Source organism: Oncorhynchus nerka, linkage group LG28 (genome assembly GCF_034236695.1).
Source record: "Oncorhynchus nerka isolate Pitt River linkage group LG28, Oner_Uvic_2.0, whole genome shotgun sequence".
NCBI lineage: Eukaryota > Metazoa > Chordata > Actinopteri > Salmoniformes > Salmonidae > Oncorhynchus > Oncorhynchus nerka.
Window position 1 is genome coordinate 1002021 of NC_088423.1, and position 20388 is coordinate 1022408.

Genomic DNA, 20388 nt, shown 5'->3' on the forward strand with positions numbered 1-20388 from the left:
CTAGAGGCGTCACTACAGGTTCGAATCCAGGCAGGATCACAACCTGCCGTGATTGGGAGTTCCATAGGGCGGCGCTCAATTAGCCCAGCGTCGTCCGGGTTTGGCTGGTGTAGGCTGTCCATTATAAATAAGAATTTGTTCTTAACCGATTTGCTTAGTTAAAGGTTCAAATTAAAAATAGACAAATGGGCACTTCCACCACTGCTCATATTGAAGTTAGTCACAGCGACATGTATCCTCTATAGGGCAGCCGTGGTACAGTTCCTATACCTTCATATCAAGTACATGCATCTTTGATGTGCAGTGCTAATTGTGCAATATTAGATGGCACTTTGACTGGTTTAACCGTAGCCTACCAGGTTGAGAGGGTACCTTAATCCATCGAGGGTCTCAATGTACAAAGATACTGTACCCTACAAAGAGAGGGAATTCTAGAACGAGTTGGAACCCAATATTACCTAAATGTACTTCTACATTTAGATAATGTTGCGGTTTATCGCCCATGAGAATGGATTCGTATCCTTTTGATTCCGTTAGAATGAGATGTTCAAGCTCGAGGTTGACAGCCCGAGGTGGTAACTGGTACCCGCAAGCGCTGATGTTAAAGATGTACAAACATCAAATAGAAATAGTGACACGAATATATACACAGTTAATAACATACATGGAGTACCAGTACCGAAACGAATATGTGGTTAAATGACATGTAAAATACATATCCAGGCCTGGTAAGATCTGGCATGCGTCAGCAACACCTAGGCAGGGGAACGCGCCCAGTACTGTATATGTCATATCCCACGTCTTACCGATGTCCTGCGCCCGGTCTTCGTCTTCTCCCGGATAAAACAAAAATGGATACATCACATCGACAATAAAATACACGCTCTTTTTGAATGATATATTGTGAATAAAAGTGCTTGTGGTTATAATGCATGCGGACGGTAAGTTGCCAATTCCGAATATGAAAATGTAACCTATGGGTTGTATAACAATGAGGCCTATGTCTATTTTCGCGTCTTTTTTTCTCTATTAGCGTTCACATCAATATGACAATGTCTTTATGATTTTCAAGTATGCCGCAATATTAGGTTGCATACAGAATATAAGTGTCGTATTTTATTCCTTCTGATTATCTGTGAAGGAATACTTTGTTTTTTTTCTAATGCCTGTAGCTGTGGTGGTGGCTGGATGGAGAGCAACACCTTGAGTATTGTATTGGTTTTCATAACCATAATCAAATGACCATGATGACTCGACTATCATATTGAAATCGTTTTGCATCAGAGCATTCACACGCACATACAGATACATGCAGATGCGGTAAACCTGTATGTTTCACTAAGTAAATGTGATCATTTTAGAATTCCATGTACATTTTCATTATCGATAGTCCTACACAAAAGCTGCAGCTCCTATTGTCGTCGTAAGCTCAACCACATTCTATCATTCTATCCAAATCTATTGTGTAAACATATGAAACATATATGTAAAACCCTTGAAAATAATGATCGAAGGATTAGATTACTGTGTAGGCTCCACATTTGATTTGTTTGCTCTTGCTTCAGCAGGAAGGGGAGGGCTTTTTCCATTGAAAGAGCAGAATTATTATCATTCACAATGGTCCTCATACATGTCTTTCATTGTAATAATATGGTGTTGTACTAAACTCAGATTCCTCTGTTTCTATGTAGAAATCTGGGGTCTTTCCCATGACCAAGGGGACCATGTCAATGGAGGAGACAGCAGATACCTTCGCCATCCTGTTCAGTGAAATGATGTGAACACCTGTGAGGCTGTTCTCCAGTCTTTACTAACCCAATGGAGAAAGTCCATTAAAACAGCGTTTTAGTCCAGGACTAGGCTTAATCTGTGTCTGGGAAAGCAGCCCTATGTGTATGATGAATGTGACCAGTCTGCCGTCAGTCTGCCACCACCACACCTACAACAGCAGCTTGGGCCCGAGGTGCGTGGGTTGAAAAGAAAAAGACACATTTCTGTGGAATGTAAGGAATATGTATCAACCATCTTCTCCTCCTCCCTCTAGGTCCTCCTCCTCTTCCTCCCCTGGCTGGGCCCTGATCCACACGGCTACCCTCACTTCCTGCTCCCTCCTCCTCATCCTCATATTCTTTCTGGGTTCTTACGGCAACTTGGTGGTGTTCCTCTCCTTCTTCCACCCGGCCTTCCGCAAGTTCCGCACCAACTTCGACTTCATGATCCTGAACTTATCATTCTGTGATATGATTATATGTTGCGTGACTGCGCCGATGTTTGCATTGGTGCTTTTCCTGGACTCAGGTCAGTAAACTGTATATACCATAGAATACCATTCTGGAACTTTGAGGATTTATAACATAGCCTCTATAGTCATTTCATAGGATCTCTATGATATTTACTTCCTTCTGTTCTTGTCTCTTGCTTCAGCTAAGACACTGGGCCCTGTCTGTCCCCGATTAATAGATTTTTGTTTTGGGTGGCAGGTAGCCTAGTGGTTAGAGCTTTAGAGCATGTTCGAATCCTAGAGCCAACAAGGTGAAATCTGTTGATGTACCCTTGAGCAAGGCACTTAGCCCTTATTGCTTCAGGATTACAGTTGATAATGGCTGACCCTGGTCGTGACCTCACTCTCCGAGGCTATTCACAAATAGGATGAATATAATCACCCACCTAATTATTATTATTGTTCTGTTGTGTGCCTATTTGAGTTCGCTTAGCTTAATAAACCAATAGCAAAGTCCCAAAACTGCAAACTGTTCCCATCTAGCACTCTAGGCAGACTCAACCAAATGATCCAAGTATTTGAAAGTATTTTTACAAATATTTGAACCCCGGTCTGATTCTTGAAGGTTTGCAAAAGTCTAAAGAGTTCACTTTTTTTTGTTCCAGGAGGAGGGGGTGGCGTGTCAAAGACCTTTTGCTTCACCTTCCACCTGACCAGCTCTGCCTTCATCATCATGTCTCTGGAGACGGTAGCTGTGATCGCCCTCCATCGGCTCCGTATGGTCCTGGGCCAGCAGCCCAACCGCATGGCCTCGCTCCCCTGTACTCTGGCTCTCACCGCCCTCCTCTGGACCTCTAGCTTTACTATGGCTGCCCTGCTCACCCTGCGAGCCTACCCCATGAAGGAGGGACCCTGCCTGCCTCACTTCGGCCTAACGGGTGGGCCTGCAAGGGTGGTTCTATATGTCTACCTGGCAGACTTTGCATTCTGCGTGGCGGTGGTGTCTGTCTGCTACCTGATGATCGCTCAGACGCTGAGGAAGAATGCACAGGTGAGAGAGAGAGGGAGGGATGGATGAATTGGATCGATAGATGGATGAATAACATGTGATTTTCGTGTCAGGTAAATCACATTTAGCGACCCACCCCTTGCGGGATTATTTGATAAGTTTTTAAGAAACTTTAGTCACACTTAATTACTTATAACTTGCTATAAGCATGTATAAAGCAAAATAATGTTATGACTTATATCATGTTATGTCTCTCTATGCTAAGTGGTTGTTCCCATCCTGTCCACAGGTGAGGAATTGCCGCGTCATCACTGTAGACGCCACACGCCCGCCGCTACCACAACCCCCTCCCCCGCTCATGGCGGCCGGCTTAGAGAGCATGCAGTGTGCCGTCCAGGTTCCTTCACTCTACCGCAACCAGACCTACAACAAGCTCCAACACATTCAGACTCACTCCTACACTAACAGACCCACCAGCCAGGGTCTAGTACCCGGGGCTGCCCAGGGAGCTACCTGCTGCCAGCTCGTCTCTACCGTCAACCTGGCCACAGTTAAAGACTCCAAGGCTGTAGTAACCTGTGTGGTGATTGTATTCTCCGTCCTTCTCTGTTGTCTCCCCATGGGTGTCTCCTTAGCCCAGGACGTCCTCTCTCCAGAGAGCAGCTTCGCTCACTACCAGTTCGAACTGTGCGGTTTCGCGCTCATCTTCCTCAAGTCGTGCATCAACCCATTCGTGTACTCTCGCAACAGCGCCGGGCTTCGCCGGCGCGTCCTCTGCTGCCTCCAATGGGTGGCGCTGGTGTTCCTCTGCTGCAAGCACAAGACACGGCTCCATGCCATGGGTAAAGGTAGTCTCGAGGTCAACCGTAACAAGTCCTCGCACCACGAGACCAACTCTGCCTATGTCCTCTCACCCAAGCCACAAAGGAGACTGGTGGATCAAGCCTGTGGACCCAGTCACTCCCGGGACTGTGCCCCCAGTCCGAGAGCTACGGGCGGGCATGGTGGGCGTAAGCCCAGGCCCCCTAGCACCTCCACCCCCATCAACACCCGTATCGAGCCCTACTACAGTATCTACAACAGCAGCCCCTCTGCAGGACCCGGCTCCCCTACCAACAGTCTGCAGCCTGCTGCCAACTCCTCCTCCTCCCAGGCCTTTGGGTTCAACAAGTCCTACGTTGCCATGCACTATCACATCCACCAGGAGGTGCTGCAGGACGTTGAGAGCACCTCAGCCCATAAGATACCCATACCTTCAGTCTGACTAACCACCATGATTGATTGGATCCCTTCAGTCTAAACTGACGAATAACCTTGGCTTAGACCTGAAGACTTGTGTTGGCTCGCCAATCTAATGCCAATAGGCTTTAGTTCAGTGGGCTAACATAGTCTTGTGGTTCTGCCGGACTTTGAGAGCACCTCGGTGCATCAGATCTCCATACCTTCAGTTTAACTTACCACAATGATTTATACATGAATTGATTTGTTTATTGATCAGATACTGTACTTCGAGTGTAACCCTGCCACCATGCTGAAATTTGAGAGGGATTGGGCACATAGATCAGGGATGCTAAAAGTTACTATAATATTATATGACTATCACAAGACACCAGAGAGTAAACGGTACTAATTGTCTGAATATCATGTGGTATTGAACTGTTAGAGGTAAAGAATAACCCCCATTGACTTTAGAATATTAAATGGATGATCTCTTAGTCCAGAGGGAGAGAAACAGCACTGATCCCATATTGTTATTGATGTTACTGAAATAAGTGGAATCACTTCTTACACTGACATGACATTTTTCATATTGTACAATTTAGATGGTCTTTCTCGTCAAAATAATACTGTATTTGTGAGTCTCATACATGTTCTATGATATCAGTAAATGTTTTGCAAGTGCAATGTGTCCAGTGCGCTCCTGGCAAAGAAAATATCTTAATTGAAGATCTATTGTAGATCCACAAAGGTAAACACCTCTTGTGGAGTAAGAGACCTCTGGTGGTCAACTAATCAACCTGCAACTCACTGTCCAAGCTTTTGTCATGTCACACAGTGATGTCCAGTACAGATGCTCTCAACCCCCAGACGTTTCACCATGTTGTTGAGCGAACTCATCTGATTCACCTAGTCAACACGTTCAATCAGGTGAGCTAGCTGTGGAATAGTTCAAATACATGGAATGGACGGGGTTACTGAGAAGTCCTGATCTAACACATTATCTACCAGTGATCAGACAGAAGTCACTTTTTGTTCAGAGAAAAGCATCAGTTGGCCTTTTACTAAATGTGTCACGTTTGAGAGCTGAGGACCAATCAGGTTATCACATTGTGGCTCGCTATCCAAGACCATGGGGTATGACTAGAATTCATTTCAACATAACTTTGTTCAGATAGTTTTATTTATTTTTTCAGTGTATTCCTCATTTAAACCACAGAACACACCAGATTTAGAAATCCACAGAAATTACATCTGAGTTAGTGCATAACCAATGTTAATCATCAGCGCTCGTCAATAACATCTGGGGATTGAAGTCACAGCACATCAGTTTATAAGATACGTTACAGGGTGATTGAGAGTAACAACCAGGGTTGGGGTTAATTTCAGAAGTAAACTGAAATTCAAATCCTAATTGTCCTTACTGCTTTCGAATGAAGAAATTGGAATTTCAGTTTCCTGAATTGACAAATGGATTTGACGCCAAACCTGACACCAAAGCCCCAATCTTACTATGCCCAGATATTGTTTGTCCAAATATTTTAAAATTCAAACGGACTTTGTCTGAAGATACTGTATCTACAAACAAAGAAATGCGTATAATTGTCAAGGACAAGCATGTAATCAAACTGAAATTAAACCCAAATAAATACAGTTAAAATGCTGAGGATAAAACCACCTACGTATAAAAACATGAGCAGAGAAAATTATTTGATGTAGAGGTGCTGACTACCGGCGAATAAACTATCAGCTCTATAAATAAAGAGTCGCACACTATATAAACTCCCTGTCATTTATTGGGTAAATCACCATGTTTCGGCATCACTGTGCCTTCAGGGTAATGTCATGAATGCTTAAACCAGATTATGTAGACAAACAGTGGAATTAGTGCAACCAATGACAATAGTGGAGGGTGTGTCATAATTAAGTTAATTAGAATGAATTGAGTGAAACAATTAAAAAAATAAAAATGATAGCATATTGAATATTGTTATCATATGGAAACATAACTATTGTATATATTAGCACCAACATACATTGTTCAATTTCACATATATATTTGTTTCCTATTTCATAAAAAAATGTGTTAATGTCATCTTTTGGTTCAACCATAATGCATAATCAACAGGGGAACATATTGGGTGTACGCTGATAAGCTGTAGAAAGAATATATCCATTCATAAGACTTGAGATCAAAGTCAATATTCAGACCATTAGGGGTCAATGTTTCTAGAGAGGATATCCAGTAGGCCTCCCTTTGTAGTAGTAGGATCTCAATGTTACCTCCTGTCCTTGGTAGAGCAACATGCTCAATGCCTGTCTATTTGAGAGGAGAGAGGTTGATTAGCTGCTACTGGATAGTCAATGTTATTTAACAGTTTCACTCAATTATTAAGTTAATTAGAATGAATTGACACACTCCTCACTAATGTCATTGGTTGCGCTAATTGCACTGTTGTCTATATAACCTGGTTTTAGCAATCATGACATTACCCTGAAGAGAACACAGTGATGCCGAAATGTTGGTGATTTACCCAATAACTTACTGGGAGTTTATATATAGAGAGTTCAACTACAACATGGAAGCTGGTTATCCTGATGATGCTGTTTGAATGATTGGTTGTTCTGTCCAGGCATCTTGGCCAGAGAACACTAGAACTAAGAGGAAGATCTGAAGTCCAGTCCATAGAGCCTTGTGACGTGAACAGGGTCCCATTTCCAACTCAAATCAAATGTAAGGTTTATCATAAGGTTTTTGATGCAACGTGGAGTTGATTCAGTACATAGGAGGTTTAAGCCAGGGTGGAAGAGGGGGGCTGTGGCCCTGGGTTCCAAGGGCCGTTCCAGGATCAACACGCTCCTCTCCAAGTCCATGTCAGTCTGGACCTCCTGAGTAGTGCCATGGGCCTTGGTTCATCCAGTCTTCCATTTCAGGATATCTTTTCCTAAATCCCTGTCCTTTATTTTCTAGAACAAAGAACACGTTTTACTAGATGTGCACATCATTTTCTCAATTTAAATGTAGTAAAACGTCTTCATTTTTACTTCTGCTCATCCCTCCTTTTCGCCGTCTCTTCAGCCTCCTCTGTCTGTGCTGTTAGCTGGAGATGGATAGAAGGCCTTTCTCATCAGCTGTGTCCAGGATCTGGCATATAACTGGAGACTCAACCTGATGGGAGAAAAAATAACCTGATCATGTTTATTTGCCATGTGTAGTAAATACACTGGAAACCTGACTCGCCCAACCACTTGCGGTAAAAACAGCAAGAATGGGTTTAACCATAACATGGTGCGACAGTGATGCGTGTGTGCATTCTTACCCCAAGGACGTACTGGCAGGTCTGAGGCTCCAGCATGTACACAGTGACGGCATGGGGAGACTCAGACTCCTTACACCTGAGACACAGGACGGGCTTCCATCAGAGACCGGCTGTGTATTCAGTGACATGAAACGTTCTGAACGAGAATGCCAAGTGTGCAAAGCTGTCATCTAGACAGAGGGAATCTTAAAGTCATTTGGATTTGTTTCAACACTTTTTTGGTAACTACATGATTCCATGTGTGTTATTTAATAGTTGTCTTCACTATTATTCTACAATGTACAAAATAAAGAAAAACTCTTGAATGAGTAGGCGTGCCCAAACTGGTACTGTATATTATATTAAGAGACCCTACTAGACCACACCAATGATGACTCACAATATACAGTACCAGTCAAAAGTTTGGACACCTACTAATTCAAGTGTTTGAATTTTTTATACATTTTAGAATAATAGTGTAGACAAACTATGGAAACACATATGGAATCATGTAAACTCAGCAAAAAAAGAAACATCCCTTTCAAAAATAATTTGTAAAAATCCAAATAACTTCACAGATCTTCATTGTAAAGGGTTTAAACACTGTTTGCCATGCTATGAACCATGAACAAGTAATGAACATGCACCTGTGGATGTTAAGACACTAACAGCTTACAGACGGTAGGCAATTAAGGTCACAGTTACGAAAACAGGACACTAAAGAGGCCTTTCTATGGACTCTAATAAATTGCAATGTCCGTACTGTGAGACGCCTAAGACAGTGCTACAGGGAGACAGGACGGACAATTGATTGCCCTCGCAGTGGCAGACCACGTGTAACAACACCTGCACAGGATTGGTACATCCGAACATCACACCAGCGGGACAGGTACAGGATGGCAACAACAACTGCCCGAGTTGAAGCAGGAACGCACAATCAGTGCTCAGACTGTCGGCAATGGGCTTATAGGCCTGTTGTCTGATGAGGACCTGTCTTACATCACCGTTTAGCCTTCCCACAATAGGTTGGGTGAATTTTGGCCCATTCCTCCTGACAGAGCTGGTGTAAATGAGTCAGGTTTGTAGGCCTCCTTGCTCGCACACTTTTATAGTTCTGCCCACAAATCTTCTATAGGATTGAGGTCAGGGCTTTGTGATGGCCACTCCAAAACCTTGACTTTGTTGTCCTTAAGACATTTTTCCACAACTTTGGAAGTCATTGTCCATTTGCGACGAAGCTTTAACTTCCTGACTGATGTCTTGAGATGTTACTTCAATATATCCACATAATTTCCCTCCCTCATGATGCCATCTATTTTGTGAAGTGCACCAGTCCCTCCTGCAGCAAAGCACCCCCACAAAATGATGCTGCCACCCCCGTGCTTCACGGTTGGGATGGTGTTCTTCGGCTTGCAAGCATCCCCCCTTTTCCTCCAGACATAACAATGGTCATTATGGCCAAACAGTTATATTTTTGTTTCATCAGACCAGAGGACATTTCTCCAAAAAGTACGATCTTTGTCCCCATGTGCAGTTGCAAACTGTAGTCTGGCTTTTTTATGACGGTTTTGGAGCAGTGGCTTCTTCCTTGCTGAGCGGCCTTTCAGGTTATGCTGATATAGGCCTCGTTTTACTGTGGATATTGATACTTTGTACCTGTTTCCTCCAGCATCTCCACAGGGTCCTTTGCTGTTGTTCTGGGATTGATTTGCATTTTTCGCACCAAAGTACGTTCATCTTTAGGAGACAGAACACGTCTCCTTCCTGAGCGGTATGACGGCTGTGTGGTCCCATGGTGTGTATACTTGCGTACTATTGTTTGTACAGATGAATGTGGTACCTTCAGGCGTTTGGAAATTGCTCCCAAGGATGAACGAGACTTGTGGAGGTCTACTATTTTTTTTCTGAGGTCTTTGTTGATTTTTAAAATTTTTTGCCATGATGTCGAGGAAAGAGGCACTGAGTTTGAAGGTAGGCCTTGAAATACATCCACAGGTACCCAATTGACTCAAATGATGTCAATCAGCCTATCAGAAGCTTCTAAAGCCATGACATTTTCTGTAATTTTCCAAGCTGTTTAAAGGCACAGTCATCTTAGTGTATGTAAACTTCTGACCCACTGGAATTGTGAAACAGTGAATTATAAGTGAAATAATCTGTCTATAAACAATTGTTGGAAACATGACTTGTGTCATGCACAAAGTAGATGTCCTAACCGACTTGCCAAAACTATAGTTTGTTAACAAGAAATGTGTGGAGTGGTTGAAAAACGAGTTTTAATGACTCCAACCTAAGTGTATGTAAACTTCCGACTTCAACTGTGTATAAGAATAATAAGAGACCCTACTTGAGCTTGACGATGACCTGTCTGGGTTTCCCCGTCAGGTCACACACGTCCCCATGGCCGTAGAAGAGAGACACCAGTCTGGAGAGGAAGTACAACAACCATGAAGTCCTTATCCTGACTATCAATCAATGTGTTGTCATTAGAAAATCAGGTTTCCTGGACCCTGAAGAATCCTATTCCTGGACTAAAACGCCCTTTCAATTGATATTCTCCATTGAGTTTATCTTTGTCCATGACACCAGCCCCTAATGCCCCAATATTCCTTAACATTGTGCTGATCAATGAAATCTTTAAAAAAAATAAACGTATTGTATAGCTGACGGACGTACTTTACTTTCTGGACCCCGTCGTCTTTGAACTGGTAGGATCGGGCCACGTTCTTCTGAGCCCACTGCAGATGTTCCTCAGCGTTCCAACTGCCCACTACCACAATGTTCTTCCCCTGCTCCTTATCCTGGGAGATAATCAATTCATCATCCTATATTAGATACTTTAACAGAGCAAAAAATACACGAGGCACCCAGCCAGCCAAAACGGTAACATCTTTCAGTCTACAGGAAATATTGTGCTTCAGCATTTCAACGTTACTGAGCTACTAAGTAAATAACACTTACCTCATGGTACTGATGTACATGCTTCCCATAGCAGAACTCATACTTCCACCATCCCACTCCCTGCAACACACGTTCTAGACATCAGACAGAGGCTACAGTATGAAGAGTTGTGGGAGTTGAATTTACCACAATCAAGATGTAGAAACATCTCAAGGATGATCAATGGAAACAGGATGCAGCTGAGCTCAATTGAGTCTTATAGCAAAGGGCTGAATACTTATGTAAATAAGGTACGCGTTTGTTTTATAAATGTTGTAACATTTCTTAGAAACAGTTTGCGCTTTGTCATTATGGGGTATTGTGTGTAGATTGCTGAGGGTTTTTATTATATTTAATCAATTTTTGAATAAGGCTGTAACGTAACAAAATGTGGAAAAAGTCAAGGGGTCTAAATACTTTGAAGGCACTGCATATTACATTGAATTAACAACAGCAGCCAATGAGCAGTAGCCAAATATGTGGCTGTAGACAATGAGCAGGTGTCCCTTTCAACAGCCAGCCTATCAGCAGGCCTCATACTAACCCCATGGAGACAGTAGGAGCCACTCAGGAACTCTTTGATCAGCTGCTCGTCTGTCAGACGGGAAATGTGGGTGGTTCCCACAGTAACCTGGGTCTGCCCGCCCACCACCAGGGGCTTATGGGTAGAGGAGAAGGCCTCCTCTCTCATGGGGGATGTACTCTCCTCCTGGAGGACAAGAGGGGAGGAGGTGTTTAGTTAGAAGACATTAAACAGACAGCTTCTAAACCTGGGTTGTGTTCAGTACAGACAAAACAGTTATCAAATAGTGGGAATAGCTTCCTACCCGAACAGGAATACACATTTTCGTTCTTCTGATCATGACCCTGTATTGCCCTATCAGTGGTGTAAAGTATTTAAGTAAACATATTTTAATGTACTACTTAAGTAGTTTTTTGGGGTATCTGTGTATTTTTGACTACTTTTACTTCACTACATTCCTAAAGAAAATTATGTACTTTACTCCATACATTTTCCCCTGACACCCAAAAGTTCTCATTACATTTTGAATGCTTAACAGGACAGAAAAGGTCCAATTCACGCACTTATCAAGAAAACATCCCTGGTCATCTGTACTGCCTATGATCTGACAACTCACTAAACACAAATGTTTTGTTTCTGAATGATGTCTGAGTGTTGGAGTGTGCCCCTGGCTATCTGTACGGGTTTTTTTTTACATGAAAAATTGTGCCATCTGATATGCTTAATATAAGGAATTTGAAACGATTTATACTTTTTAGTTTTGAAACCAAATACTTTTAGACTTTCACTCAAGTAGTATTTTACTGGGTGACTTTTACTTTTATTTGAGTAATTTCTATTAAGGTAACTTTACTTTTACTCACGTATGACAATTGGGTAATTTTTTCACCACTGTTCCCCACTACCATCACCTCTTATCTTCAACATTCCCTTCTCTCCTGTCTTCTTTCTCACTCTCCCCTCTCTCTTTCTCCTCCCCTAGTCTCTCTCCTTCCCCCCTCCCTCCTCCTCCTTTCTCACTCTCCCCTCTCTCTTTCTCCTCCCCTAGTCTCTCTCCTTCCCCCCTCCCTCCTCCTCCTTGCTCACTTCTCTTTCCGGGGCAGCAACAGCGGCAGTGAAGGGAGGTTTCAGCAGCTCCTCCTGCTCCCGGTCCATCTGAGAGAGACTATGAGGCCGCAGGGGAGAACCAGACATGGCCTGGCAGAAGATGGCATTCACTGGGGACGACTTGAACCTAACAGACCACGGGATAAAGATATAAGCCTCCATATCATTTCAAACAAGGTAGTCCCCTTTACTTATAGTTGAGAAATACATCATGAGGGGAACTGGTTGGGTTTGGGATGCAGTTTACATTAGACCTGCTGGTACCTGTAATTTTATTGAACCCTTACTTTACCAGGTAAGTTGACTGAGAACACATTCTAATTGACAGCAACAACCTGGGGAATAGTTACGTGGGATGAATGAGCCAATTGTAAACTCGGGATGATTAGGTGGCCATGATGGTATGAGGGCCAGACTGGGAATTTAGCCAGGACACCAGGGTTAACACCTCTACTCTTACGATAAGTGCCACTGGATCTTTAGTGACCACAGAGAGTCAGGACACCCGTTTAATGTCCCATCCAAAAGATGGCACCCTACACAAGGCAATGTCCCCAATCACTGCCCTGGGGCATTGGGATATTTCTTTAGACAAGAGAAAAGAGTGCCTCCTACTGGCCCTCCAACACCACTTCCAGCAGCATCTGGTCTCCCATCCAGGGACTGACCCTGCTTAGCTTCAGTGGCAAGCCAGCAGTGGGGTGAAGGGTGGTATGCTGTTGTATTTTGGTTGTGTACCTCATTTTCTCTCTACCCACCTGTATTTGGGGTGTGCACAGATCAGAGGGGTCAGCACCACTACTTCGTACTCGCAGGTAGTGACCTCAGCGATAGAGAGGATCTCGTGCTTGGCTTCAGGGTGGCAGACATACAGCACGTTGGTGGAGCGAGGCGTGTTCTGTTTCAGGACACACGCCGTCCCGTGGGCCATCAACACCGGGTAGTATGGAGTCAGCTGGCCCTCCACGTTCTTAGTGGGAACCTAGAAACATTTATATTTTCATCGCTTAGCAGAGTCAATCGGCACATTCAACTTAGGTAGATAAACTAATCACAGCAAGTAAAACCTTCAAAATAGCGACCCATGATTAGAGAGAGAAATAAAACGAGAAAAGACAAAGTTCAAAGAAGTCTTACGAAGTGTTTTTTTAAATGTATTTATGTGTATAGAGCGATTTTCTAGGTTACCTAGCCAGCTATTGTCGTTCTTTTAACGCAACGTAACGTAATCAACACTGCTAGCTAGCCAGCTAGCCCCCGAATCAACAACGCAGCCACTGCCAGCTAGCCTACAAAGTCAACAACGCAGCCACTGCCAGCTAGCCTACTTCAGCAGTACTGTATCATTTTTAATCATTTTAGTCAATAAGATTCTTGCTACGTAAGCTCAACTTTCTGAACATTCGAGACGTGTAGTCCACTTGTCATTCCAATCTCCTTTGCATTAGCGTAGCCTCTTCTGTAGCCTGTCAACTATGTGTCTGTCTATCCCTGTTCTCTCCTCTCTGCACAGACCATACAAACGCTCCACACCGCGTGGCCGCGGCCACCCTAATCTGGTGGTCCCAGCGCGCACGACCCACGTGGAGTTCCAGGTCTCCGGTAGCCTCTGGAACTGCCGATCTGCGGCCAACAAGGCAGAGTTCATCTCAGCCTATGCCTCCCTCCAGTCCCTCGACTTCTTGGCACTGACGGAAACATGGATCACCACAGATAACACTGCTACTCCTACTGCTCTCTCTTCGTCCGCCCACGTGTTCTCGCACACCCCGAGAGCTTCTGGTCAGCGGGGTCGTGGCACCGGGATCCTCATCTCTCCCAAGTGGTCATTCTCTCTTTCTCCCCTTACCCATCTGTCTATCGCCTCCTTTGAATTCCATGCTGTCACAGTTACCAGCCCTTTCAAGCTTAACATCCTTATCATTTATCGCCCTCCAGGTTCCCTCGGAGAGTTCATCAATGAGCTTGATGCCTTGATAAGCTCCTTTCCTGAGGACGGCTCACCTCTCACAGTTCTGGGCGACTTTAACCTCCCCACGTCTACCTTTGACTCATTCCTCTCTGCCTCCTTCTTTCCACTCCTCTCCTCTTTTGACCTCTCCCTCTCACCTTCCCCCCCTACTCACAAGGCAGGCAATACGCTCGACCTCATCTTTACTAGATGCTTTTCTTCCACTAACCTCATTGCAACTCCCCTCCAAGTCTCCGACCACTACCTTGTATCCTTTCCCTCTCGCTCTCATCCAACACTTCCCACACTGCCCCTACTCGGATGGTATCGCGCCGTCCCAACCTTCGCTCTCTCTCCCCGCTACTCTCTCCTCTTCCATCCTATCATCTCTTCCCTCTGCTCAAACCTTCTCCAACCTATCTCCTGATTCTGCCTCCTCAACCCTCCTCTCCTCCCTTTCTACATCCTTTGACTCTCTATGTCCCCTATCCTCCAGGCCGGCTCGGTCCTCCCCTCCCGCTCCGTGGCTCGACGACTCATTGCGAGCTCACAGAACAGGGCTCCGGGCAGCCGAGCGGAAATGGAGGAAAACTCGCCTCCCTGCGGACCTGGCATCCTTTCACTCCCTCCTCTCTACATTTTCCTCTTCTGTCTCTGCTGCTAAAGCCACTTTCTACCACTCTAAATTCCAAGCATCTGCCTCTAACCCTAGGAAGCTCTTTGCCACCTTCTCCTCCCTCCTGAATCCTCCACCCCCCTCCTCCCTCTCTGCAGATGACTTCGTCAACCATTTTGAAAAGAAGGTCGACGACATCCGATCCTCGTTTGCTAAGTAAAACGACACCGCTGGTTCTGCTTACACTGCCCTACCCTGTGCTCTGACCTCTTTCTCCCCTCTCTCTCCAGATTAAATCTCGCGTCTTGTGACGGCCGGCCGCCCAACAACCTGCCCGCTTGACCCTATCCCCTCCTCTCTTCTCCAGACCATTTCCGGTGACCTTCTCCCTTACCTCACCTCGCTCATCAACTCATCCCTGACCGCTGGCTACGTCCCTCCCGTCTTCAAGAGAGCGAGAGTTGCACCCCTTCTGAAAAAACCTACACTCGATCCCTCCGATGTCAACAACTACAGACCAGTATCCCTTCTTTCTTTTCTCTCCAAAACTCTTGAACGTGCCGTCCTTGGCCAGCTCTCCCGCTATCTCTCTCAGAATGACCTTCTTGATCCAAATCAGTCAGGTTTCAAGACTAGTCATTCAACTGAGACTGCTCTTCTCTGTATCACGGAGGCGCTCCGCACTGCTAAAGCTAACTCTCTCTCCTCTGCTCTCATCCTTCTAGACCTATCGGCTGCCTTCGATACTGTGAACCATCAGATCCTCCTCTCCACCCTCTCCGAGTTGGGCATCTCCGGCGCGGCCCACGCTTGGATTGCGTCCTACCTGACAGGTCGCTCCTACCAGGTGGCGTGGCGAGAATCCGTCTCCTCACCACGTGCTCTCACCACTGGTGTCCCCCAGGGCTCTGTTCTAGGCCCTCTCCTATTCTCGCTATACACCAAGTCACTTGGCTCTGTCATAACCTCACATGGTCTCTCCTATCATTGCTATGCAGACGACACACAATTAATCTTCTCCTTTCCCCCTTCTGATGACTCGCATCCGCTACAAGACCATGGTGCTTGCCTACGGAGCTGTGAGGGGAACGGCACCTCAGTACCTCCAGGTTCTGATCAGGCCCTACACCCAAACAAGGGCACTGCGTTCATCCACCTCTGGCCTGCTCGCCTCCCTACCACTGAGGAAGTACAGTTCCCGCTCAGCCCAGTCAAAACTGTTCGCTGCTCTGGCCCCCCAATGGTGGAACAAACTCCCTCACGACGCCAGGACAGCGGAGTCAATCACCACCTTCCGGAGACACCTGAAACCCCACCTCTTTAAGGAATACCTAGGATAGGATAAAGTAATCCTTCTCACCCCCCCCCCTTAAAAGATTTAGATGCACTATTGTAAAGTGGCTGCTCCACTGGATGTCATAAGGTGAATGCACCAATTTGTAAGTCGCTCTGGATAAGAGCATCTGCTAAATGACTTAAATGTAAATGTAACGTGTATGAGTCAAAATGTTGAACAACAAACCTCTTTCTCAGCTTCTGGCGTGGGATCCAACTCCTCAACTTTCTCTACCTCTGCAATCTCTGTTCCTGAAGTGGCTGAAGACTCTGTCATCTTGGTCATGCTTCCCAAGACGTACTCCTGAACTTTGATCTGCCAGATCAACACGAAAATCATTTTTTCTTATTTATTGCAACATACTTGATGGTAGACATTATAATGATGCCAATTTTGGAGTAACATAATTTCCCACTGACCTGTCCCGTCTCCTTCTCCTCATGGTATTGTCTCACATGTTTCCCATGACACACCTCATACGTCCAGTATGACTCAATCTATTAATTAACACCACAACAAATGCCAGAAGAGACAGTGGTTAGCCTATCCATAGAAAGTGACAGCACAGTACATGACATACACTACCGTTCAAAGTTTGGGGTCACTTAGAAATGTCCTTGTTTTTTACTGAAAAGCCATTTTTTCCATTAAAATAACATCAAATTGATCAGAAATACTGTGTAGACATTGTTAACCTCTTACCTCTACCTGGGACGCTTGCGTCCCAACTAGAGCTCTGGAAATGCAAATGCGCTACGCTAAATGCTAATAGTATTAGTTAAAACTCAAAAGTTCATTAAAATACACATGCAGGGTATCAAATTAAAGCTACACTCGTTGTGAATCCAGGCAACAAGTCAGATTTTTAAAATGCTTTTCGGCGACAGCATGAGAAGCTATTATCTGATAGCATGCACCAATACACTACAACACAAAAGCACAGCAGGGGACGTAAACAAAATAATTAGCATTTCGGCGTTACACAAACCGCACAATAAAATAGAAAACAGTCATTACCTTTCACCATCTTCTTTGTTGGCACTCCTAGATGTCCCATAAACACTATTGGGTCTTTATTTCGATTAAATCGGGCCATATAAAGCCAAGATATCGTTATATGTAGACTGTGTGATAAACGAAAAAAACAGCGATTTCACAACGTAACGTCATTTTTTAAAATTCAAAAAGTAGACGATAAACTTTCACAAAACACTTCGAAATACGTTTGTAATGCTACTTTAGGTATTAGTAAACGCTAATAAGCGATAAAAATCATCCGTAGGCGATGTACATATCATTAGCTGTCGTCTTGGAAAAATTTCAGGAGAGAGCTCTTCCGGAATGATCTGGGCGGAGACCGGAGGTACGTCGTGCCCCTCTTTCGGTTCAACCAAGAATCAAAGAGGATTAAATTCACAAGATACTCGACTACATGGGGATGCTGTGGGAGTTGAATGCTCGGTCTTATCTAATTCGGCTCACTGTTAACAATTGCTGGAAGTGGCGCAAGGATATTTATTTCCATTTTCTGTGATCAGGTTTTCCTGCGCTTTCCGATGTAACGCACGTTATGTAATAGCCACAGTCGTGATTTAACCAGTTTTAAAAACGTCCGAGGGTTTCCTATACACACATTCTAACCATATGAACGTACTATATTCCTGGCATGAGTAGCAGGGCGCTGAAATGTTGCGCGATTTTTAACAAAATGTTCAAAAAAGTAGAGGGTAGGAGCAACTAGTTAATGTTGTAAATGACTATTGTAGCTGGAAACGGAAGATTGTTTATGGATTATCTACAGGAGTGATGGTTGCTGATAATGGGCCTCTGTACGCCTATGTAGATATTCCATAAAATAAATCTGCCGTTTCCAGCTACAATAGTCATTAACAATGTCTACACTGTATTTCTTATCAATTTGATGTTATTTTCATGGACCATAAATAAATAAATATTGCTTTTCTTTCAAAAACAAGGACATTTCTAAGTGACCCCAAACTTTGAAAGGTAGTATTTATTTGTATGTTTTATAGATCCCCATTAGCTGCTGCCAAAGCAGGAGCTACTCTTCCTGGGGTCCAACAAAATTAAGGTGATTTATACAACTTTAAAACATTACAATATATTCACAGATTTCACAACACACTGTGTCCCCTCAGACCCCTACTCCACCACATTACTAAATCCACGTGTATGTTATTGTATGTGTGTGTGTGTCAATACTTGTGTTGCTTCACAGTCCCCACTGTTCCATAAGGTGTTTATCTGGGTTTTTTTTTAAATCTAATTTTACTGCTTGCATCAGTTACTTGATGTGGAATAGAGTTCCATGTAGTCAGGGCTCTATGTATTACTATTTGCCTTCCATAGTCTGTTATGGGCTTGGGGACTGTGAAGAGACCTCTGGTGGCATGACTTGTGGGGTTTGCATGGGTGTCCGAGCTGTGTGCCAGTAGTTTAGACAGTGTACATCTATAGCATGTGATCCCTAGGGAGGGGGGCACGACATTAGTGTTGCAGTGGTACTCAATATAGCCTATATTTAGACAGAAGTAGAAGTGAAACGGTTCAGTTCTCACTCTGTAGGAGCAGCTGCTTTCTTTGAACAGTGGGTCCAGCAGATCACCTGGAGTGGGACCAGCGTACACCTTGTCATCATCCTGAGAGAGAGAGGTGAGGAGAGAGAGAAAAAGAGAGGGAGGGGAGACAGGCAGAAAGACAAACATACACAGAGGGGGACAGGAGGATAAGTGAGAAGCAATATTGTTGTAAAGAGTGAAACTGAAAATGATTACTCAAACTCACACCATCTCCATTTGACAAGGAAGGCAGGAGACATTTGTATTTCTCCTTCTCTGTTGTTGTCATGATGACAAAGTCATCTTCTTTGTAGAAGGCACCTGAGGTTGGCTATGGAATGACAGATTTAGGGTCAGATGTTGTGTAAGTGCTCTACTTTGCAGCAGTCATAACAGGCAAACTATGCATAGTCAGTTTCTGCGTTGGCAGTCATATGACAACAGCCATAACAAGGAATACCAGCTAGCTGGGCTTAAGCTTAACATACTTTATCACCATTTAAAACTAGCTAGCTAAGGTTCACTTTTCAATGAAATCATAAATAACCAGCCATGATTTAACGTTAACTATGACAAAAACTATATTTATTCTCTATCACACGACCGCACAACACTCACCAGGGTGAATTCGGACCCGGGCCAGTTAATTTTGAATGGGATTTCATCAGTAAACGAAGGAGATCCACCTCTGTTAGCCGACACACCACAATAGACCTCCAACAAACGCCCAAACAACACGAACAACAGCCGAGTCCCGTCCATTACCTCTGCAAGGCTCGATCGCTAACTACCTTCTACGGTGCCTGCCAAGGCATGAGATAGCTAACCTGAGTTAAAACCGGGTTAGCGTTGGAGTTAATCGTAAAATTATGAATCCATCTGGCTGTCTCTCTTTCATTTGTCAACACAGCGAACAGGAAGTATCCAGTCGTTTGCCACGTCTATTTCCGGTACAGCCGGTTTAGCCAGTTTTGGGACACACAACATCGGCAGTCTGTATTGGTTGTGGGTGGCGACGAAACAACTCTACCACAATATACCCGGCTTCACCAAAAAATACTTTTCCTGTCAACAAAAGCATATGTATAATCTTTAGGAACTCTACTTACCAGAAACCAACCTTACTAAAGCACAAACTGTTCGGGTCATTCTGTGCTGGCCTACTCTACTACTACTAAATCCTCACCCTTTGACCAATGCCCATCCTCACCCTTTGACCAATGCCCACCCTCCCCTACTTTCCTCATGGTCTCAGGTGGCAGTTGTAATACTGTTGCACCCTGTATATAGCCTCGGTATTGTTATTTAACTTTTTATTTAAAAAATACTTTAGTTTATTTCGTAAATATTTTCTTAACTCTATTTTGTGAACTGCATTGTTGACCCTTTTTTGATACCATTTGAAAGGAAACACTTTGAAGTTTGAGGAAATGCTCATTTAATGTAGGAGAATATAACACATTAGACCTGGTAAAAGATAATACAAAGAACAAACCAAGCGCTTTCTTATATATTTTTTTGTACCATCATCTTTGAAATGCAAGAGAAAGGCCAATATTTAATTTAGGAATCTAAGCGCAATTTAGATT

General features: G+C 44.1%; 2 protein-coding genes across 2 annotated transcripts; one reads left to right on the top strand and one right to left on the bottom strand.

The window, feature by feature from the left end:
• Window positions 1–797: 797 nt before the first annotated feature.
• LOC115119865 (probable G-protein coupled receptor 75) lies at window positions 798–5135 on the top strand. Its single transcript, XM_029648749.2, has 5 exons — window positions 798–941; window positions 1692–1963; window positions 2045–2298; window positions 2887–3272; window positions 3520–5135. Exons 2-5 carry the CDS (start codon window positions 1890–1892, stop codon window positions 4492–4494), a joined length of 1689 nt encoding a protein of 562 aa, XP_029504609.1. The 5' UTR covers window positions 798–941; window positions 1692–1889; the 3' UTR covers window positions 4495–5135.
• A 2358-nt stretch (window positions 5136–7493) lies between these two features.
• LOC115119866 (endoplasmic reticulum lectin 1) lies at window positions 7494–19750 on the bottom strand. Its single transcript, XM_029648750.2, has 13 exons — window positions 19418–19750; window positions 19026–19130; window positions 18800–18880; window positions 16640–16717; window positions 16407–16535; window positions 13076–13299; window positions 12297–12444; window positions 11232–11396; window positions 10709–10768; window positions 10424–10548; window positions 10095–10172; window positions 7769–7844; window positions 7494–7617 (listed from the first exon to the last, which is right to left on the bottom strand). The coding sequence occupies exons 1-13, from the start codon at window positions 19559–19561 to the stop codon at window positions 7546–7548; spliced, it is 1485 nt and encodes a 494-aa protein (XP_029504610.1). The 5' UTR covers window positions 19562–19750; the 3' UTR covers window positions 7494–7545.
• Window positions 19751–20388: the final 638 nt, after the last annotated feature.